A 23,488-nucleotide genomic window follows, 5' to 3' on the forward strand; every position below is an offset into this window, starting at 1 on the left:
GCCACGGCCTCCCAAACCTGCCCCAGGAATCAATGGACACATAAGCGCCAAACCCCATTAAGCCCCTTAAGACTGGCTTGTCAGAGGACAGGCAAGGGGTAGCCAGCACGCGGGGTCTGGAAAGCCCTTGAAATCACATCCTTAGAGTTGTTCTTTCAGCCCCTCTGTGAACCAGCACAGCCTTTCCGTCCCTGATAAGCAGAAGCATTCTAGAAACAGGAGTCTGGGTACCATCAGTGCTGAGGGGAGTGCCCCACTGGGCCCTTCCTGGGTCACTGGAGATGTTTCTTAACCTGGGGGTCCTCCACAGTCTTCAGAGCCTCTACCTCCAAATTCCGTTTATTCTAACAAGTCCTAAAAAGGAAATGGGAGGATGTCTTCTTTAGAGAAGTGTCTATTCATGTTTTCTGCCCATTTCTTCACTGGATTATTTGTTTTTCAGGTGTGGAGTTTGGTGAGTTCTTTATAGATTTTGGATACTAGCCCTTTGTCTGACATGTCATTTGCAAATATATTTTCCCAGTCTGTCGGTTGCCTTTTAGTTTTGTTGATTGTTTCCTTTGCAGTGCAGACGCTTTTTACCTTCATGAGGTCCCAAGACATCCTGATGGTCAACAGACACATGAAAACATGCTCAACCTCAACGTTGCTCCTCATCAGGGAAATACAGATCAAAACCACACTGAGATACGACCTCACGCTGGTCAGAGTGGCTAAAATGAACAAATCAGGAGACTGTAGATGCTGGAGAGGATGTGGAGAAACAGGAACCCTCTTGCACTGTTGGTGGGAATGCAAACTGGTGCAGCTGCTCCGGAAAACTGTGGAGGTTCATCAAAAAATTAAAAATAGAACTACCCTATGACCCAGCAATAGCACTGCTAGGAATTTACCCAAGGGATACAGAAGTGCCCATACATAGGGGCACTTGTACCCCAATGTTTATAGCAGCACTTTCAACAGTAGCCAAATTATGGAAAGAGCCTAAATGTCCATCAGCTGATGAATGGATAAAGAAATTGTGGCTTATATACACAATGGAACACTACTTGGCAATGAGAAAGAATGAAATATGGCCTTTTGTAGCAACGCGGATGGAACTGGAGAGTGTGATGCTAAGTGAAATAAGCCATACAGAGAAAGACAGATACCATATGTTTTCACTTTTATGTGGATCCTGAGAAACTTAACAGGAACCCATGGGGGAGGGGAAGGAAAAAAAAAAGAGAGGGAGGGAGCCAAACCATAAGAGACTCTTAAAAACAGAACAAACTGAGGGTTGATGGGGGGTGGGAGGGAGGGGAGGGTGGGTGATGGGCATTGAGGAGGGCACCTGTTGGGGTGAGCACTGGGTGTTGTATGGAAACCAATTTGACAATAAATTTCATATTATAAAATAAAATAAAATAAAATAAAATAAAATAAAATAAAATGAAGTGAAGTGAAATGAAATGAAATGAAATAATAAAATAAAATAAAATAAAATAAAATAAAATAAAATAAAATAATATTGGGGGGGGGAAGGCAATGGGAGGAGGCATGGCGACCCCAGCAGGCTCAAACAGGAATTGTCCCCTTATGGGAGCCACACAGCCACCCACTCACTCGCGGCTCTCCAGGTGCTGCGGACCCCAAGGGACCGTCCCCGTCTGGGCCGGGCGGGGGCCAGGCTCCCTGATCCCCTTTGCCTTCTGGAGCCAAGGCCGAGCCCTGGAGCCCGCGGCCTCCCCCGCGGTTCCTCCCTAAATGCACCCGCCCCGCTTCCTGTTGCGCCCTCATCGCCCTGAGAGCCGCCCACGTCCCCGCCCTCACCCCACCCCCCATCCCCGGGAGCCACCCGCGTCCCCGCCGCCCCGAGAGCCGCCCCGAAAGCCGCCCGAGAGCCACGGGCCTCCGAGAGCCTCCTGCCGCCGCGTCCCCGCCACCGCGAGAGCCACGTCGAGCACGCAGCCCGCAGCGCCGCTCCTGGTAAGGGGACGGTCCCAAAGTCTTTAGGGGGTCTGAGGGCCCAAGGTTTAGTCCCACCCAGTTCTAGTGTGATCTCACCCAGGGTGCAGGACTTGTGGGTTCGCCCCTCAGTGAACCGGGATGGTGATGGTGGGAGTTACGGGCTCAGGGGATTCGGGGTGGCTGGAAACAGGCTTGGAACCACTCAGCCTGCGCTCACAACCCAGCACATTTCATGGCGCCACAGGCCAGTTGTCCACTTCCTGGCCCCTGTGATCCTCGTGAGCCTCGCAGAGTTTCTTAAAGCAGGACTATTGTCCTCCCCTTTGACAGATGAGAAAACTCAAACGCCCCAGGTACCCTAGCCAGGTAGGGACACACGTCTCAGTTTCAATCTCTTAACCTCCCCACCACCCTCGATCCCTGACTTGTGCCAAGGCCCAGAAAGGTCTGGGAGAAGAGGACGCATTCCTAGGGTTGCAAAGGGCAAATGTGGGATTATTATTCCCTCACCCCCACACACACCAGTCCCATGGGCCAGGTGTTCCAAAAAGACCCCTCAGGGGACATTGTCCCATGACTTTGATCAGAAGCCATTCCATTCTCCCCCAAATACCCCCCCCCATCTTTTGTATGACACGATACAGGTAGGACTCTATTCTAGGGCAAACATACTATGCTCAGGGCATATGGGAACAATCCTTTTGTCTGCTAACCCTTGGTGGGAGTTGTGTCACAACCTCACAGTGACTGAAGTACAGAACAAGTGAGCCAAACCAGGAAATACAGGGACTGGGCAGATGAGTGAAGGAGATATTTGTGAATTAGGCAAGAAATATTTTTTATCTTTCCCAGAACAGCATTAGAGAGTCTGCTTTCTCATGGTTTGATAAAATGAAGTAGCATCATGATAAAATCAGGCTCCTACAATTTTAAAATCAGAATGCACATTATGTTTGCTTTCAATTCCTACCTAGGCTAGATCCTCCTACAATCCCTGTCTGATTCTGTCATTTCTGCTTACATGCTGCCTGCCACTCTCTTATGATACCTCGCCCCATTTTGGAGAAGGTTAGCAGAATTTTCCTTTTGGAGAAGAAATCTGCCTTCGTTCCCAAATCACTCACTTTTGCCTGTGCTGAGGTTGACACATACCACATTCTTTCAGGTATACAATCCTTCCCCAGCCTTTTCCGAGGCTTTATTCCACCCTGTTAATATTTTGTCTGTGACTCATTTTAACATTTCTGTCAATATCCTTTCAGACTTGCCTCTGGACACTTCCTTATTTGTTAATATCTGCCTAAAAATCCATCCCTCAGGGGGAGGTATGTCTCCCCCCGGCAGCCTGACCCACTCAGAAGATAGTTCAGAAGAACCACTATACTGCATTTCCACTAATGTAACCTGAGTTGATTGGCCTTTTGAGACAGCCACACTGCACCATTTGGGTCACACTTAATCAAGTCAAGCAAAAACACCAGATTATTTTAAACCAAACTACTTCAATTCAGAGCAACTCCTGCCTCCTGCAAATTTTTTTGAACATATATATATATGTTTTTTTTTAGAACATGCACTCAAGATTTTGCAATAGGGGCGCCTGGGTGGCTCAGTCAGTTGAGCAGCCAACTTCAGCTCAGGTCATGATCTTGTGGTCCGTGGGTTCAAGCCCCGAGTCGGACTCTGTGCTGACAGCTCAGAGTCTGGGTCCTGCTTTGGATTCTGTGTCTCCTCTCTCTGCCCCTCCCCAACTCACACACTGTCTCATGCTGTCTCTCAAAAATAAATAAATGTAAAAGAAAAATTTTAAGGATTTTGCAATACAATTCTCCATGTTGATTCTAAGGCAGACATCCAGCCTGTCAACACCAGTTGATGTTCTGACTGTGGGATGCTAACATTGTATGCGGTGTTCCAAGATGATGGTGGACTTCTTTGGAATAATCTCTTTTACCCCCTGTGGAATCAAGGAGGATATGCAGGCAAAAGGGGCCTTTTTTATATAGCTTAGCTCCATGGCAGTTGGGTGACCTTGGGCAAGTCATCTGATGCTCAATTTCCTAATATTTTAATAGAAATTTCAAGACTATCTTGATCACATCACAGGGAATTTATTTCTTTATTTTTTTTTTGTTTTTCTTTATTTTGAGAGAGAAAGAGAGAGAGAGGGAGGGAGGGAGGGACAGAGAGAGAGAGACAGAGAGAGAATCCCAAGCAGACTCCATGCTCAGCATGGAGCCTGACGGGCTCGATCCCACCACCATGAGATCACAACCTGAGCTGATATCAACAGTTGGACATGTAACCGACAGCCACCCAGGCACCCCTCACATCACAGGGAACTTAGAAGAACAGTTAGAATTGTGGACATGAAAGAATTCTGAAGGTTATAGATGACTGCACAGAGGATGTTCACAATGATGAAACCCATCATCAACATCCTCATCCCTATCATCATCGCCTTTACGGAATCAGTAGATTGATTCCAGCATGTTTTATGAGGTTCCCAAACCTCAGAAAATGTCGTCTAAAAATACAAAAGATGTCAGAGAACTTGAGGAGTTTTAGCAAAAGCTGGAATATAATTCACCAAAAGCAAAGGACAGCATGTGAAAGATGGTGAGGCAAATGGTCTTCTCTGGGCTTAAAGAAGGGAGGGGAGGAAAAGGAAAGAGAAGGAAAGGAAGAAGGGAAAAGAAGGAAATTGTCTTAATATATTCTGATAATGTGGAAGAGGATGGTTTCCCCTAAGGAGGGCCAAACAAAACAAAACAAAACAAAAACAAAAACAAAAAAAAACACATCCACTGCATGAGTAGAAAAGCATGCAGAAGTTATTTCTATATGACAGAAGCCACCTGAGTAGCCAATAAGCTATGAAAAACACTTTTGATTCTATGGCAATTAGTAAAATTCAAGTTTAAACCAATTAAGATATCCTTTTTTATGCCCAGAAGAGCGACAAAACATTAAGTCTAATATCACCAAATGCCAGTGAAGGTTTGGGAATTCTCATATGTGGCTGGTGCCAATGTGAGTTAGCACAACCATCCTGAGGGCATAATTAGCAATACCTAGTCAGATGGCAGCTGTTTATCCCAGGTAAATTGCTGCGCGTATGCACAAGAGGACATACATGGGGATTCTTTTGCAGCATTGTTGATAGTACAAGCACATAGCTTGAAACAGCTCAAAGTTTGTTGATAATTGATAAAATGTTCCATAAACAAGGTCATCTACATAAAAAGCTTAAAATACAAAACCAGTACTATACATTATCTATAGAGACATGTGTATGCAGAAGTATAAATAGGCAAACGAGAATGATCCATAAAATCCTCAGAATATTGTCTTTCAGAGGACAGAGGGAGGGGCAATAAGACTGGGGAGCCAAACAATGTTAATGAAACTACATGTGTAATGTTTGGCTTTTCAAACAGAATAGCTCCAGTAAAAATGCCCAAATATTTACATTTGTTCATTGCAAATGGTAGCTACTTCATGCATTTCTCCACTTAAAAAACGTGTTTCAAAACCGCGTAATCTTTAAACCTGGATAAAGACAAAGAACCTCAGAGTTCATCTTAATTATATTGCATGTCTCATGCCTACCTTATCTAATGCTTACTTACCTTTCCTAATACCAAGAAGAATGACCCAATAATCTGCCTCATTTGAATGAAACATTTATGCCAGTCCTGGTGCCGATTTCTGATTAAATCCGCTGAGATACAGAAAAGGTGATTATCTGGGGACCAGGACCTCAGAGCCCACCAGGAAAGAAGTTGGATTAAGATCTGAGCAGGCAATGAGTTTATCCTGAATTTGTCCTGAATGTTGATTCTGTCCCTTCAGTCATGGCACCACCTTCTCTCCACCAAACTCTCTGGCGTGGGGCAAGGTGGGGGATGGGGTGGTAAGGAAGGTGCTGTGGCTCGGCCCTCTACAACTACTTCCTCTGCTGTCAGTGCCTGAAGTTAACCTTGTTCCCATCCCGCTCTCCCACTGGAAGGAACATTGTGCTTTCCTCTTTGCCAATGGAGTATCTGACACAGTTTCTGGGAGCAAAAACTCTCAGTACTTCAAACAAACCAGTGTTATTTACAGAAAGGCAGGGTTTTGTTTTTTTTTTTCTCTGTATTCTAGCAAGTTTGCCTACTTTGATTCCAACTAATAATAATGCCCCACTCCTGGTTCCATAGAAGAATGCTTTCTTCATTTCATTCCTTTTCAAGTTGGAGAAATAAAAACCAACTGATTCCGTTTTTAAAATCTTTCCTAATTTCCTATAAGTTGAAAAAAAAAAAAGCAACAGTGCATTGCGTTAACATAACCTAACTTAACTTTGCCTGGCTTGCATAGTTATTCATAGATGTTTGGAAGTATAATATGAGCTAGAAAATTAGCAATGGAAATGGCTCATCCTAGGATAATTATTCTTAGTTGTCTGAATTGAAAGTGTTCTCAGGCCTTAGCAACTCCCATATGGACACTTGCTTTTATTCCTTTCCTGTTTTTTATTCCAGAAGAGAATGGAAGGGCTTCAGAGAAGCAGATATGGAACTATGACTGAAGGTAAGAAAGCCTCGGCGTTTGCAGGAGCTCCAGGCACCCGGGAGCATCACTGTTCTGTCTCCACCGACTCTCACCTCAAACACGGGGACAGAAACCCAGTTACTTTAAACTGAGGAGGTGCCTGGGTGGCACTCTTTGGTGTGACACACTGTCCAGAGAATGAAAAAATATAAGCTACAGACTGGGAAAAAATATTGGAAAAATCCATACCTAATTATGGTATACGCAAAAAAGAAATCTTCATGGGGCGCCTGGGTGGCTCAGTCGGTTGAGCGTCCGACTTCAGCCCAGGTCATGATCTCGCGGTCCGTGAGTTCGAGCCCTGTGTCGGGCTCTGTGCTGATGGCTCGGAGCTTGGAGCCTGCTTTGGATTCTGTGTCTCCCTCTCTCTCTGACCCTCCCCTGTTCATGCTCTGTCTCTCTCTGTCTCAAAAATAAATAGATATTTAAAAAAAAAGAAATCTTCAAACTTAATACTAAGACATCAAAAATAAAATAAATAATAAATAAAAAATGGGTGATATGAAGAAACATATCACCAAAGACAATACACATAAAGAAGCACCTGGGTGGCTCAGTCAGGTAAGCATTCAACTCTTGATTTCGGCTCAGGTCATGATCTCATGGTTTGTGAGATCCAACCCTGCCACAGGCTCTGTACTGACAGTGCGGAGGCTGCTTGGGATTCTCTCTCTCTCCCTCTCTCTCTCTCTGCCCCTCCCTTGCTCGTGCTTTCTTCCTCTCACAAAATAAGTAAACACACAAAAAAAAATAAGCTGAAGAAGAAAGAGACAACTGTCACCTGTTCTTCCCCTTCCCTGTCATCATCATGCCCAGCACACTCTCGCCTGCACATGATCGGTGGGAGATGTGGAGGTGAAACTTCACGTCAGGGTTTGGAGGATTTGGAACCAGGCTGTGAAAATGATTTCTCTTTCCTTGTCTGCTCCCAACTGGAAAGAGGAAGAGTTCCCGTAGAGATTTAGTAACCCTGCATGCTCCAAATGCTTAAGGAGAGGAGGAACCAACACCGAGTAGAAGGAATAAAATAACAGATTTTAGGAGCCTGAAATGGCCTTAATTCATTTGAACTCATGAAGACTCTAAAAGTCCTCAGGTTCTCACCCCCCTCCAACCCTTGAAGATTTTAGCTCTTGGCTCGTGTCACCCCACCTCCAACACCTCCCTGTGCAGTTCACTCAGCCAGATATCTCCAACACATGTGCTTCTAATGTCCTTTCTTCCACTTCTCTTCAGCCTCCCATCCAGGGGCATCTCCCAGACTTTGTCCTTGACGTTAATGACCTTCTATCATCTCAGTTTCAAGCCTCCAACTGCCCACCCACAGAGCAGCCATCCAGGGACATTCAGCTAGTCCTTGGCGGGAGGTCACTGAAACTCTGACAGCTGAGATGCACTTTACGCCTGAGGTTCATATGTGTGCATTGAGCCTGGGGATTTGTGGGCGGAAAAGAGGTGATGATGTTTTCTCATTCGTGGCTTCTCATCCTCTGCCTCCTTCTAATCTCACATTTATCTAGCACGAAATTGACCAAAGCACTATCTATGGAAAAGCCCTGGGATCACATTCCTTTAAAAAAAAAAAAAAAAAAAAAAAAGCTGTATTTTCCCTGCTGTAGATGAAGCGCTTAGAGCATTCTTCTCAGTGGGGCGGTCCCTCCCTTGGCTGTGGGTCCAAGCTTCTAATTTCTAACATAGGCTTTCTGTGATCCAAGAACATCCTAAAGGATACGAACTTTCATATGTATTTAGATGTGACTGTTTTGGCGACAGGGAGATCCACGAGTTTTCATGCGATTCCATGAAGGTCCCTGCCCTGGAAATCTTAATCACTAACTTAGTAAGACACACACAAATTGGTTTTTTCATAGGCAGAGGGGAAGATAACTGGTTTGCAACATCGTCCTCACTGAGGATCATCCTGGTGGGCAAGACAGGCAGCGGGAAGAGTGCCACAGGGAACAGCATCCTCTGCCAGCCAGTGTTCGAGTCCAAGCTGAGGAGCCAGCCTGTGACCAGAAAGTGCCAGGCAGAGACAGGGACCTGGGATGGAAGGAACATCCTGGTGGTTGACACACCCCCCATCTTCGAGGCAGGGGCTCAGACCCAGGACACGTACAAGGACATCGGGGATTGCTACCTGCTCTCTGCCCCGGGGCCCCACGTGCTGCTGCTGGTGACCCAGCTGGGGCGCTTCACCGCCCAGGACACGGTGGCGGTGAGGAGGGTGATGGAGATCTTCGGGGAAGAAGCCATGAAACACATGGTGGTCCTCTTCACCCACAAGGAGGACTTGATGGGCGAGTCCTTGGACAATTACGTCGCAAACACGGACAACCATAGCCTGAGGAGAGTGGTCCAGGAGTGCAGCAAGAGGTACTGTGCCTTCAACAACAAGGCCACCGGGGAGGAGCAGGGGGAGCAGCGGGCCCAGCTGATGGCCGTGGTCGAGAGGCTGGAGAGGGAGAACCAGGGCGCCTTCCACACCAACAGCCTCTTCTTTGAAGCCCAGATGCTGCTGCAAGACAGGGGCAGTGCCCACGGGGAAGAGCACAGGCGCTTCCTGACCAAGGTGCAGGAGTATGTGGAAAAGCAACAGCGAGCCCTGAAAGAGAGAGGCAGTAGCTGGGCCTCCAGGGTGCTCCTCAGAGTCAAAACCTGGGTGTTTTCTAACCCTGGGATATCTGCCTTCCTTGTTATATGCTTTCTGATTTTTCTTGCCGTTTTAATTAACTTGTGTATTACTCATGCACACTGAGCGTTTTCAGATGATTTCTGCAGTCAGCTATATTATTTTTTGAGTCCCCGTCTCTGTCTGTGTCAGATTCTTTATATGCTTTTTTACATAATTTCACTTCAGTTTCTCTTCCTTGCATTAGACATGCCAGCTTTTCTTTTTTTTTTTTTTCAAGTGCTTTTAGGTAAATAAAATCCAAAGGAAAACAAATTTTTTGTTTTTGTTAAAAAGTGTAGCAGTAAGAACAAAAGGGATGAGAAACTAACTGTCACAGGATGTCTGCAGGAAGGAAGGTGGTGGACCGTGAAGCTGTGCGGATGTCCTACCTCTGGGCCCTATTTTGTGCAACGATGCTGTCGAGGGGAGACACGTGTTACATTAAAAGCTGGTGGCAGAATTCTTTATTTTATTCAGAAACATGCTCTGATTTCATTGGAGTTGGTCATAAAAGACGCCCATCCCCATCCCCACACCTTCGAGAGAGGATGATGAGGTTGTTGAGGGGACTTGGGGGGACTTTCCAAGGCAAGAAGAGGTCCGGACGGAATGCACAAGAGGGGTCTGGCATGATGAAGGAGAGAAAAGGGGCCACCACAGCGGGGTGGGGCTGAGCCTTAGGAAAAGCAGTCGCTGAGAAATTCCAGTGGCGGGGAAATGAAGGAACTGTAATGTCTTAAAGCAGGGGTTGGCAGGGCCAGATAGTGAATATTTTACGCTTAAAAATGGTCTATAGTCTGCTCAGCTCTGCCCTGGCCGCCACAGGCAATGCGAGGCTACATTCCTATAAAACTTAATGAACAGGGACATCTGAATGTCATGTAACTTTCTTATGTGGCCATGAAACATAATTCTTCCTTTGATTTCTTCAACCATTTTAAAATGTGAAGGCTTCTCTTCCCTCACAGGACATATGAAACACACAGCAGGCCAGAGTGGGTCTATCTTATGGTATATTTCCTGTTGCTGGTCGGTGCAACATCTTAACCTCAAACCCAGGAAAGGCCAGTTCAATCATGTGTGTTCTCCGTGGGACTTTGGGAAAAGGGTCGTGTCCGACTGTTCAATGGTAGTAAAGAGAAGAGGGCAGACACTGGGGTGGAATCTGAGCAGAGGTCATGAATTCAGCAGAAACAGGAAATCAGATGAGGGCGTGTCTGGTGGCCCCTCCCCTGCCATCTTGTTGATAGCTGCCCCTCCTTCTGTGCTCCTTTGTACCTGTGAGGGACCTGCAGTCACCCCAGGCAGCCTGCGACTGGATGTGGGGTGAGTCTCAGGAACTCGATGTGACACCCAAGCATCATTCTCCAAGCCTGTATTGGTAATAAAGGTGCCATATTGAACCTTACAACTGTATCACATAACTGACTCCAGACATGTTCCACGAGTGTTAAGTTTAAGCTCCTCAAGCCCTGGACACACTAAGGAACTTTGAGTTTTCAGGCCAAGGACCACCTCCTGAAGGCAGTAGTCCCAATTTGGCCAGCCTTACTCGGTCTCCCCTTCCTTGAGTTAATCTGGTCCAGCTCCACACGCGTTTACTACGTGAGTACTGAGTGCTGGGTTCTACGTGGGCACCAGGAATAGAACATAAACGGTACATGGCTCTGGCTTCACGCACGTGATTGTGTCGTGGAAGGGTGAAGGGCACATGGAAGTGGGTATAAGGGAAATTTACTGGAGAAATAAGGTGTCCACCAAAAGGAGAGTACACAGGCTCCCTAGATAGGCTGCTGTGTGCTGTCTAAGAACATGCTGGCCTCTCTGGGCAGTCACTTTGGGTTGGGGGAGGCCACTGTCAAGGACGAAGAGGTGAATCAACATGCGGGAGGATTGGGGCAGGGAGAGACAGGGCTGAGGGGGGTCCTGGGCATCACCTCCGGGGCTCCATGGCTGTCTCCTACAGAAAGGAAGTCACTGGAGGCTTTTAAAGAGCTTAGTATATTTTAAGAAGTTCCCGTAGCAGCAACGTGGTGGTTGGATTATATAAATGTAAGCCCGGGGGCAGGGACAACATTTAGAAGAGAAGATTTCCATCTCAGCCGTCAGGGCCTGAGCTGTAGCAAAAGAAATGGATGGAAAGGAGAGGATGTCCATGGGCAACACTGAGGAGGGGCAGAATCAACACCAGGTGGTCCTAGACAGCAACACAGGCTGTCTGCTTTTTCCAAAAGCAGGACATTCCTAGGAAACCTTTTGAAAGCCAACATGGCATAAAGCAAAGAAACAATTACTGTTAATTTATATGAAAATTTTTTGAGCATTCCCAGACCCACAAAATAACCATTCTTCAGGCACATGTCGCTAACAGGTGCACAAAATCAGTTGAGATAAAGCCCAGAGCTCCGGAGGCTGGATGCTGAGACACTGTGTGGAGCTCCAGGGGAAAGCACTGACAGGGCCGCCCTCACTGCCTGGGGTGCATCTGCCCCTCCAAAGTCTCATTGCAAAACCAACACTGAAATCTATTTTCACTTTTTGCTGTTTGTCATAAAAATGAAAATCCTCTTCAGATTTCTTTCACTAAGCAAAACAGGTACTAATGTAAGTCTTCCATAAAAATTTTTTTTAATATTTATTTACTTTTGAAAGAGACAGAGACAGAATGAGAGTGGGTTGGGGCAGAGAAAGAGGGAGGCACAGAATCTGAAGCAGGCTCCAGGCTCCGAGCTGTCAGCACAGAGCCTGATGCGGGGCTCGAACTCACGAGCTGTGAGATCATGACCTGAGCCGAAGTCAGACACTCAACCCACTGAGCCACCCAGGCGCCCCTGTAAGTCTTTTATAAAAGCAAAGTGGCGTACCATGAACTTTCAAAAGAAGGAGATTCCTGTATCAATCAGGGAGGGAACCAGATTTCTGTCTGGGCCACCCTGTGACATGTAGCTCCCTTCACTGCCCTGCACCTTCAGAGGGAGAGTGGTTTGAGCAGAGCAAGGTGAAGACTTTGGATCTGAATGTGCCAACCTTGAAGCCTTCTGAGACATCAGTACAGATCCAGGAGACAGTGGATGATCTGACCTCCCTTCAGGAAGGCATCTGGATGAGGCATAAACAGCCCAAGAAAGTATCAGCTGCAGCAAGGTTACAGGAGGAGAGCCTCCCTCCAGGCGTGCGGCTGGTCCATCCCCAGACTCCCGGTCCAGCCCGGGGCTCACACAAGGGGTCTGTGTCATTGCCCAGTAATCCAGACTGCATCCCACCTCTGTTGCTCTACAGGGGGAATAAAGCTGGAGAGCTGGCCCAAAGGTATTTTATAGCAGAGAGGAAGAAATGGTTTTGTTAAACATTTACTCACATGAAAATGTTTGCCAAAGAAATTCCTTGGAAAGTGTTCAAAGGTAAGCTCTGTTTCTCCTAAAAACTGTAAAGGAAACGCACAGAAGACTTGCCAAGAGAGGCTCATGTTTCCCCTACTCTCTCCCATTTTATCAAAATCATCCAACTAAATGGAGTTTTCACGTTACTCAGGATTCGCTGAACGTCTACTATGGATCAGACACGTTAGTAGTAGAGGGAGGCTTTTCCCAATTCTAGGAATAAGAAAAGAGAAACCAGTTCATCTGTTCTCAGTGCCTTGTCCTCAGAAGAAGCATGGGAACAGGAAAGATCTGAGAGATTTAAAGATTTTTTAAAAAGGAATATGGAGAATTCTTCATTAGTTCAAATATTTCCAAGTGTAGTTCCAAAAGAACTGAAGCATCAGGAAATTTGTAGGTTGACATTTCTGAAATTCAGCGATAGGGTGGGCTTCAGGACTGGCTGGTTCAAGGCTCAGGTTTGTTCCATCTCTCTGTCTGCTTGGAAGTTGTTGCCTTCAAGATCAGGATGGATGCAAGATGGCTGCTGGGGTTCCAAGCATCATGCTTACATCCAACAACGCCTAAAAGAAAAGCAGCGATGTTCTGAAGAGGGTTCTGCACTGACAGGCTAACAGCAGTGAGTCCAATGTGTGGCTTGAACTCACACACTGCAAGATCATGATCTGAGCCGAAGTCAGACCCTCAACCGACTGAGCCACACAGGTGCCCCTGAATGTCCAGTTTGAATAAGAGTTATCCAGATTGAACCACACTACTGGGTATTCAAGTCAGGCCCTGCTTTTATGTCAAAGCAAGTGTGGGTCTGCTGGATAGAGACCAGCCCCAAGAATTTTCTGTCATCCTGCCATCCATGAAGGGGCCTGTCTAATCAAGTGTGGTGGTTAATCTTAGGTGTCAGCTTGGCTAAGCCATAGCACCCAGTGATTTAATCCAACACTGATCTAGGTATTGCTGTGAGAGTGTTCTTTGGATGTCCTTAAGATTGCCTGCCAACATGGGTGGGCCTCGTGCAATCAGTTGAAGGCCTTAAGAACAAAAAGCAAAGTTTCCCAGAGAAGAAAGAATCCTGCCTCAAGACTTTAATTTCCGCTCCTGCCTGAGTTTCCAGATTGCCAACCTGCCCTACAAATTTTGGACCTACCAGCCCCCATAATTACATGAGCCAATTCCTTAAAGTATATGTATTCATATATATGTTCTATTGGTTCTGTTTTCTGGAGAACACTGACTAATACATCAGTCTAGCCCAGTTCCCCCTACTGAAAGTTGGGGAAGGAACAAAGCTGAACATAATTCTCATCTTTGTCTGGTTCTTTTCAAGGATGGAGTTTCAAAGATGGAGATTTTTTTTTTTTTTTTTTTTTTTGGGAGACGTGATTGCATGGGTGGTGGCAATGCTGGAAGCTGATGTTTTTGAGATAACAGCTTATTTTCGATGTTGAGGATTTTGAAACCAAGGTGGTCTGTTTTCCCACATACTGACTGTCCTTGGATCGTCTTCGGTGGTGGTCTCCAGAGGGGGAGCACTGCCAGGAAGGGGGCTGGTGTGCATAGACTGGCAGAGAGAGGACCTTGGAGTCAGGTGACATCATCAGTTCTTTTACCTGTGGCGGGGAGGGGGGGAGGGACAATGCACTGCGGGGTCCCTAACACGGCAGAGACACGAAGCCGTCTTCGCCCAGGACCGCAGGATGGAGGGACGGTGGGATTCAAGGGGCTGCACCTGCCTGGACCCCTCGGTGATTCTTGCCCCGTGCGTGGGGGGGGGGGGGGGCGCAGAGTGGGGAGGGGGGTGACCGCCCTCGGCCCCTAGCCCGGAAGCCAGACTGAACGGAAGAGAAGTGAAAAAAAGAGTCCCTCTCCAGGCCATCTCAGGCTTTCTCAGCTTCCTCAATTGTTTAGGCGGAGTGGGGGAGGGCGGATTTTTCCTTCCCCAGTCACAGTGCTACTCCTCCAGTCCAGCGGCCATCTGGGGCCACACGGCTGTTGCCACCCCTCCCCGCTCCGTCCCCGCGCGTCGCTGTGCCCTGGTGGCCACTCAGTCCCCTCTAGACATCAGGCTTCCCCCCTGCTCAAAACCCTACTCAGGGCTGCCCATCCAGCCGCCTCTCATCTCCAGCCATCCATCCTCCCATTAATCCGTTAATAAATGTTATTAAGCACCTCATCCGCTTGGTGGACGGCGGGGGGGGGGGGGGGGTAGACAAGAGCTCCTTCCTGCCAGGAAAGCATCTCCGAGAGAAGGAGAGTGAAAGGGGGTCCCCTGCATCCCTCTTGGGGAGCCCTGCGTCCTGCAACACTCCAGCTAGTGGTCAGAGAGAGCGCAGGGAGAGGAAAGGTGGAGCCACCTCTGGGGGAAGTGCAAAGTGGTCTGAAACTCACTGTGGTTTACCCAGAGTAACAGTAATGTCATCCCTCCTTCCCCCACTGGAGGGGCTGGAGATGGTCCGCGCTGATGTGGGAGCAGAAGCAGGTGCATTTGTAGGAAACCGCCAGTGAGAGGGTAGAGGCCGGTCATCTCTCAGGAATAGAACCCTGCTGCTTATAACTACATTCTGGCTAACGATGAGGTTTAAATAAATTTTTAAACAATAGCGTGTGTTTCTTTATCAGAAAAAAAAGATGTTTTACCTGAGCAGATCACTTTGAGCCATACCCCCTGAAATCGCTTTCCCTCGCTTTAGAATGGAAACTGTTTCCACCAAGTTGGGTGGTGTATTCAACAAAAACAAGTGATGGAAATGAAGATTAAAATCAAAAGACAAGTTTTCAGGGGTGCCTGGGTGGCTCAGTTGGTTAAGCATCCAACTCTTGGTTTCTGCTCAGGTCATGATTCCACAATTTGTGGGTTTGAGCCCCACATCAAGTTCTGTGCTGACGGTGCAGAGCCTACTTGGGATTTTCTCTTCCTCTCTCTCTGTCCCTCCCCCCACTCAAAATAAATAAATAAACTTTTTTTTAAAAGGCAAGTTTTCAGCCTGTTTTTCAAAGGGCATCCTATGAGTTCGGGGGGAAAAGTAGGGGAGGAAGTTAAAGCATCTTTCCTTGCCCAGCAGCGGGGATGGCACCCTACATGTGCACCCAGGTATGGGTGCAGCAGGGGCTGTGTGTATATGTGGAAACGCTTTTGCACAAACACAGGAAATAAGCTTGTATCGCCAAAGGGCTTTTCATTGCTCTGAGCTCATTCTGTTCAAAATTTTAGGTTCTGAAAAATATAGCATCAGTAATATTTTCAGTTTGCTCTTATTGAGGGCTTTAGGGTATATAATCCTTGACCCTAATTATTTAAGAATAAAGATAAGGTTTAGAAAGATCAAATGTCCAGATTGACACAGATGTTACTGGTGGACCTGGGACAAGAAGGACAGGGATAGACAGAGACAGAGGACAGAGATAGAGGGAAATGGGGAGAGACAGAGACAGGGAGAACCCTGTTATCTGGTGGGCCCTGGATATTTTGCAAGTTCTACAGAGGGTGTCTGAGCAATCTTCCCCTCCCTCCTCTCCTGTGCAGCTCTCTCATTGGCTTCTGGTCTCTTCAAACACACACACACACACACACACACACACACACATGCGCACACACACACACACACACACGCAGTGAGAGAAGAAAAAACTGGCCACCACAAATTCTGTCTGGTGAGGGGAGGTGTTAGACCGTGTCCCTGGGAACAGGAAAAGAACAACAGGTGTGTTTCCTCAAAAAGCCATTCTCCAAGTGACCCAGAAGCCCTCGGAGACTCCAGAGGAGAAGAGTTTTCTGTTTTGTTCTGCTTTTAGTAACGGCTGCATTCCTTTCTCCCCACCACAGCTTCACAATGCTTCTGTGCAAAACAAGTTCTCTACCCAAGTTAGTCAGGAGAATGGAGACCCAGAGAAACCTATCAACCTCTGAGTCACCCCAAACCAAGCCAGCCGCTGCCTTTCACTGGATCCCAAATGTAGTGGTTCTGGGAGAAATAAAACTTTCAGACTGGATATGCATCTCCCTATCCCTGCCACATACCTCTCTGGGATAAAGATAGTTTCTTATACGTGATTCGAGATGGCAGTGAAGGCTGGCTCAAGGCCAGCATCTTGCTGAGATGGTCTCTGGCTCTGCCCTCTCTCTTATTTCTCTGCCAAATGCCCTGCACTTGGGTTGCTGGTGCTCTGACCTGAGAGGTAAACAAGGTTTAATAGGTTTCTTCCCACACAGGTGGATTCGTACATGCACAGAAACCAGGGCGACATCCGGTCCCACCCCACGGTGTGATTGAGGCAAAGCGACAAGCACTGAAGGGGTCAGGGGTGCTCTGGGCCCCTCACGCTGCCCTGGGTAATGCTCCACCTCTCCCTGTGCCCACTGGCCCTGCTGCAGAGCACCTGCGTCCTGGGTGGTTTAAACGCCCTTCTGGAGACATCCTTAGGTTGCGTGGGGCAGAGTTCCACTGGTGGCTTGCACATTTGAGTTCAGACTGCTTCTTGAAGAGCACCTAGAAGCAGGAAAATGAGATACAGGTAACTCTTGGTTCTTGGCTTAGTTTAGAGAGAAGGGCAATCATAGTGCAGATAAACACAATTCACATTTTGCGATGAAAGCCATGCGTGACTTACAAAATATTCTCCCATATTAATATTTTAGTCTTCACTTCCCAAATAATAATGGCTATTACACTGAATGGGGTGGGTATCTGCCCTCTTGCTATGGAGGACAGAATGGAATGTGTCTAATGCATAGAAGATATCATTTTCTTTCACCAGCTAGAAATACCTCTGATATCTCATTTTTGCCAAGATTAAAAAAAAAAAAAACAAGGCTAAAGATCAGCTCTTCCAAAACAAAAATAATTATTATTTTTTAAAGGTTTATTTTTTTTTATTTTTTTTTAGGTTTATTTTTTTTGAGAGAGAGAGAGAGAGCAGGGGAGGGGAAGAGAGAGAGGGAGACAGAGGATCCAAAGCGGGCTCCACGTTGATAGCAGAGAGCCCCATGTGGGGCTTGGACTCACAAAACACGAGATCATGACCTGAGCCAGAGTCAGATGCTTAACCGACTGAGCCACCCAGGTGCCCCAATAATTATTTTGAATAGAACTCTATCAGCTCTAAACTGCTTTATCACGAATTTTATTTTATTTTTATGCCTGAAGCCAACTCATTTAGTTGCCTCAGCATATATTTTGTAAATAGTTAACATGCAAGAAAGGGACCTTGCTCAAAGGTATCAAATGCATGGTTTTCATGGTTGAGGTGAACATGTAAACTACCCAGGCTAATACTCCTGTGTCTCCACCAGAGACAGAAGACTGGATCTCAATCAGCTACTTTCTGTGCCTCAAAGAAAATACAAATTAACCATTGAGGGAAAAAAAGAATCTTGATTCTGTATTTAGGCATTTCCTCAGCTACTCTGTAGACTGAGGTGGGATGGTCTTCTATTTGGAACGGTTTCCTTTTCCTCTACACATTCGCTTCAAAGACTTGGTTGATTTTTTTTTTCTGTTAAATTATATGTATTTTTCTAGTTGATTCAAGAAAGGCCTTTATTTCTGATTCAAGAAAGCAAAATATCAGCCACTCTCTGTTACACCTGCTAACAATCCTTTTTTGCCCATTTCTTTTCTGCATTCAGAGTTTATAGCCATTCGGTCTCTTCTTTTCTCTCAACATTAATTCATGGAATTACAGTGACAGCACTTCAAACACTGGCGAGAGAAATGTCAGCAATAAAGGGGGGGGGGAATTGTTCCTTTTCTCCTACAGCTACAGAGAAAAACAGCAAATATTTGGTCCTACAAAGAAGTCTGTGAGCTAGTCAGTGTTTGAAAATTGTAGCTCTGTCCTGGGCGTCACCTCCAAAAGTCTGGAGAATTATGGTTGTCCTTCTTAATAATAGTTTCCCTATCAGTGAGATGTATACTGAAATCTAGTGATTCCTGAGAGATCTAAATACTTACAAAATTTCTTGGACAGATCCAAAAGAGATCGCTGATATTTCCCTCTTCTATCACAGGCACGCAGGTAATACAATAAAACAAAATAAAATAACCAGAGTTTGGAAATCTTAATGTGGTTTAAATTCACTGTGTGCTAAGCAAAACAGAATTGTCAAAGGTTGTCAAATGTCTTGCAAATACCACCCCCTGCTGTCTGTCATAAGTTAGTTATGGTGCATTTTTAACTAAGTCCAGAAATTACAACTGTTTTCTTTACGGTTTCTGTCACTCTTAGAAAGTCCTCCCACCCCCACTTCCTCCCTTTATTTAAAAATATATTACTGGGCACCTGGGTGGCTCAGTCAGTTAAGCGTTAAACTCTTGATTTCAGCTCAGGTCATGATCTCAAGGTTCCTGAGATCAAGCCCCCCATTGGGCTCCCCACAGTCAGCTTGGGATTGTCTCTCTCTCTCTCCCTCTCTCCGTGCCCTTCTCCTGCTCATTGCGCATTTTCTCTCTCTAAATAAATAAATAAATAAACTTTAAAAATATATATATTACTTATGTCCATGTAAATAATATATATATTTTTACAGCATCTTTATATTTATAGCTGCTTTATTCATAATTGCCAAAATGTGGAAAAAAACCAAGAGATCTTTCAATAAGTGAATGGGTAAATACACTGTGGTACATCAGATAATGTAATATTGTTCTGTTTTAAAAAGAAACAAGCTACCAAGCTATGAAAAGACGTGGAGGAAACTTAAACGCAGATTACTAAGTGAAAGAAGCCAATATGCGAAGACTACATACCATATGCTTCCAACTTTATGACATTCTGGAAAAGGCAAAACTATGGAGACAGTAAAAATCACTTGGTTGCCAGGGTTTGGGGGATTGGATTAATAGGTGGAGCTAGAGGATTTTTAAGGCAGTGAAACTACTCTGTCCAATATGATATGGTGATGGTGGATACGTGTCATTATGCATTTGTCAAAACCTATAGAATGTACAACACTAAGAGGAAACCCTCATGTACACTGTGGACTTTCATTAATAATAATGTATCAACACTGGCTCATCTATTAAAACAAATGTACCACACTAATGATAAGCATATGAATATGTGGGAACACCAGCATTCAGACCCTAGAAAGCATAAATTGCCTCTGTCAGAAAAGAAGAAAGTTCTCAGAAAAGTAATTTTGCATGCACCTTAAGAAACTAGAGGAATGAAAACAAAGCAAACCCAAAGCAAGCAAAAAGGCCAAAAAAGGACAAAGATGAGAGCAGAAATCATGAAATTAAAAACAGAAGAAACAATAGAGAAAAATCAATGAACCCAAAAGCTGATTCTTTGAAAAGAGCAATAAATTAATAAAGCTCTAAAAAATATTTGCCAAGGGGAAAAAGGGAGAAGACACAAACTACCAATATCTCCAGTAAAAGAGGAGACATCACTACTGATCCCACCGAAATTAAATAGTCATTAAGGATATGCTATGAACACCCCTATACCCATAGATTTGACATCTTAGAAAAAATAGACTTTCAACAGTCTTCACTTCTTTGAAAGACACAAACCACCAAAACTCAGTCAAGAAAAAATAGCCTAAATAGTTATATATCTCTCAAGGAAATTAAATCCATACTTTGAAACATTCCAAAAAAGAAAAAGAAAAAGCAACTCCAGGCTCAGATTATTTCACCATCTAATTCTATCAAATACTTAAGGAAAAATAATATCAACTCTACACAACCCTTTCTAGAAGTGGAAAAGAAGGGAATACTCCCCAACTCGTTTAGGAGGCCAGCATTATCTTCATACCAAAATCAAAGAAAGACATTACAAAAAAAGAAAATCCTCATTTATGTCTCATAAACATAGATGCAAAAATCCTAAACAAAATGCTAGCAGGTGAAACCCAGCAATATCTCAAAAGGATGAAAACGTGTTTCATCACAGAAATGCTAGGCTGAATCAATCAGCATTCAAAAATCAATCAATGCAATTCACCATGTATATAGACTGATGAAGAAAAATCATGTAATCATCTCATTAGATGCAGAAAAGAATTTGACAAAATTCAAGAAACATATTAAAACTCTCTTACACTAAGAAAAGAATTTCTACATTCTGATAAAGGGCATCTACCAAAAATATTATATTATAGTACCATGCTAATATATTAATATATTATAATGTATATATTATATTACATTGCATTGCATTACATTATATATAATGGTGAAACACTGAATGATTTAGCCCTAAGATGGGAAACTTAGCAATTTTGAAATTGTAGAATACTATGATCCAACCAATTAGCAAATATACTGCAGCTAACAAGAGCCAAGTTTCTCACGGTCAAAACAAGAAATTACAAATGAACAAAGGAAGAATGCTAGAATAAACCCTCTTGCTGGACTGGAGTCAGAAATACCAATATGAATTAGTGACTGTTATTTTTTAATAGAGAAACAAATATATGTGTGTGTGTGTGTATGGATCAGTAACACATACATCCCAGGAGCAACAAGAACAGTCAGCACACAGATCTCAGTTTCCAAAACCATTCTCCAGTGAAAAGGAACCAGGACTCCTTAGAGAAGTAGCTGATTCCAGGGCTGGGACAGGGAAAATACAAGATGAGCCTGGAGTGTCTTATAGTGTCAAGAAGTTAAGGAAGTGAGCTGTTTTCAGAAAGAGGTGTTGTGTAGAGTTGATGTTTTTTCCTTAAATATTTTATAGAACTGAACAGTGAAATAATCTGGGCCTGGAGTTTCCTTTTTTTTGGAATGTTTAAAGTATAGATTTTATTTATTTCCTTGAGAGATATAGGACTCTATGAGGTCATATCAAAAGGATACAAGAGGCAACCTGGAGTTCCCACTGGCCAAGGCCTTCTTTTTATAGATAGAATATAGCTAATAAACACAGAGGCATGATAAAGTATTATTATTTTGCAACACCAATAAATAAATTAATGGATCTAGGCAATGATCATCGATGATTATAGGTATCACCAAAAGAGACACAAGTGGACATCACATGCCTCCAGGAGGAAGTGTACACATTACTCATAAGTTGCAACACATGGACCTTATGTGGTCCATAGAATATAAGCCAAATATATCCTTTGAATATAGATTCAAATAAAATACAAAATAAAAATCATGACAATGGGGGAAGACTGAACACTGCCTAGAAATTTAATATTCCATATTCACTTCTTAGATGTGATATTAATAAAAAGGAGAGTCCTACTGCTTCAGAGTGATGTGCTAAAATGCTCACAGATGAAATGATAATATCTAGTATTGGTTTTCAAATAATCTGGAGAGGAAGGGATAGGGTTTAGATGAAACAGGATTGCCATGTATGGTAGTAGTTGACGTTTAATGATGGATACTTGGATGGATACTATTTTTTCAATTTTTCTCTATATAGAATTTTCCACTCAAAATATATTGACAAAGCTTTGTCAAAGTTCACAAAATTTCCATTTACCCAAACATTTTAGATATATTGGGCTAAACAATATAACTTCCAGTCTCTCAGTGAGAAAGTAAGAGAGACAGTACAGTCATTTGATACATCTTGGTAAAGCTTTTTTGGTATACTTCCCAGAGACTGCGAAATCTCATGTCTCCAATGACTGGCTGATAAATCCTTTTGCAAGTCAAGCAGTTTACACTATTTTGTGTTCAACAAAAAGGAAGGCAGATGTATCCATTAACAGACAATTAAAAATTAATGGCAGATCGCTATTGTAGTTTTGGCATTCATCTTGGAAGGAGTACTAAAATTGAGTGGCATTGCCATAACGAAATTGTTTCCATTCCTATTTATTTATTTATTTATTTATGTGACTGAGGCTTCTCAATGCTTGCGTTGGTTAAAACAAAATATTGGAATAGAATTAATCTGAATATTGCCCCATTCCTGCAAAGAATAATAGTCATGCACATATATATGAAAGAAATGGGGGGAAATGTCATTCATCCCATTGAGAGATGCATTTCCAAAATAGAATTCTGGGGGTTTTTTTCTATAAATGTGGTACGTTTGTGTTGCTTTGATCAATTGTGTACAAATAACAGCTAAGAAATAACCAAATACAGAAGACATACTTCTGTATTTGTAGCTACATAAGCTATTCAAACTTAAAGCTCTATGGTCACATCATTTTCTTCAATTTATATATATATTTTTATAGCAGAAATGTAGGTGACTAAGGTGATCAGAATTTCCCAGCATAAAAATCTATTATAATAAAATACAATTCAGTGGGGCAGGTAAGTGGACAGTGAAGGAGAAAAAGGAAGAGTGTAAATTTTCTGACTATTAAAAAAGAGTTTGCACATGTATTATGTATTTTTTATTTTTTAAATGCTTCTTTCTTTATTGAGAGAGAGAGAGAGAAAGAGTGTGTGTGTGTGTGTGTGTGTGTGTGTGTGTGCATGAGTGGGGGAGGAACAGAGAGGGGGGAGAGAGAATCCCAAGCGAGCTCCACGCTCAGCACAGAGCCTGACACGGGACTCGATCTCACGTATTTTTTCATGTATTTTTTAAATAGTTTATAGGTATTCAATTTCTGTGTTTTTATATTTTTTTAAAGAAGTAGTAATATTATTTTAAAATGTTAATATCCACAACGTGCTAGAAATTGCATTCTTTGCGAGCACTTAGGATGAAAAAATTTTAGAAGTTCAGTTTAAAATGCTCAAGAGAACACTTAGAGTTTTAAAATCCTTTCAGTGAATGGGGCATCTGGGTAGCTCAGTGGGTTAAGTGTCTGACTCTTGATTTTGGCTCCAGTCATGATCTTGCAATTTGTGAGATCCAGCCCCACACTGAGCTCTGTGCTGACTGTGTGGAGCCTGCTTGGGATTTTCTCTCTCTCCCTCTCTGTCCCTCCACAACTCATGCTGTCTCAGTCTCTCTCAAAAACTTA

At 44.1% G+C, this 23,488-nt stretch overlaps 1 protein-coding gene across 1 annotated transcript; it reads left to right on the plus strand.

The window, feature by feature from the left end:
• Positions 1 to 1,842: 1,842 nt before the first annotated feature.
• GIMAP5 (GTPase, IMAP family member 5) lies at positions 1,843 to 9,692 on the plus strand. The gene is made up of 3 exons (XM_047097195.1): positions 1,843 to 1,968; positions 6,477 to 6,525; positions 8,418 to 9,692. The coding sequence occupies exons 2-3, from the start codon at positions 6,483 to 6,485 to the stop codon at positions 9,302 to 9,304; spliced, it is 930 nt and encodes a 309-aa protein (XP_046953151.1). The 5' UTR covers positions 1,843 to 1,968; positions 6,477 to 6,482; the 3' UTR covers positions 9,305 to 9,692.
• The last annotated feature ends 13,796 nt before the right edge of the window (positions 9,693 to 23,488 follow it).

The sequence above is a fragment of the Lynx rufus genome, unplaced genomic scaffold, assembly GCF_022079265.1.
Source record: "Lynx rufus isolate CCGP_SWC_20201006 ecotype Redwood Valley unplaced genomic scaffold, mLynRuf1.p SCAF_4, whole genome shotgun sequence".
NCBI lineage: Eukaryota > Metazoa > Chordata > Mammalia > Carnivora > Felidae > Lynx > Lynx rufus.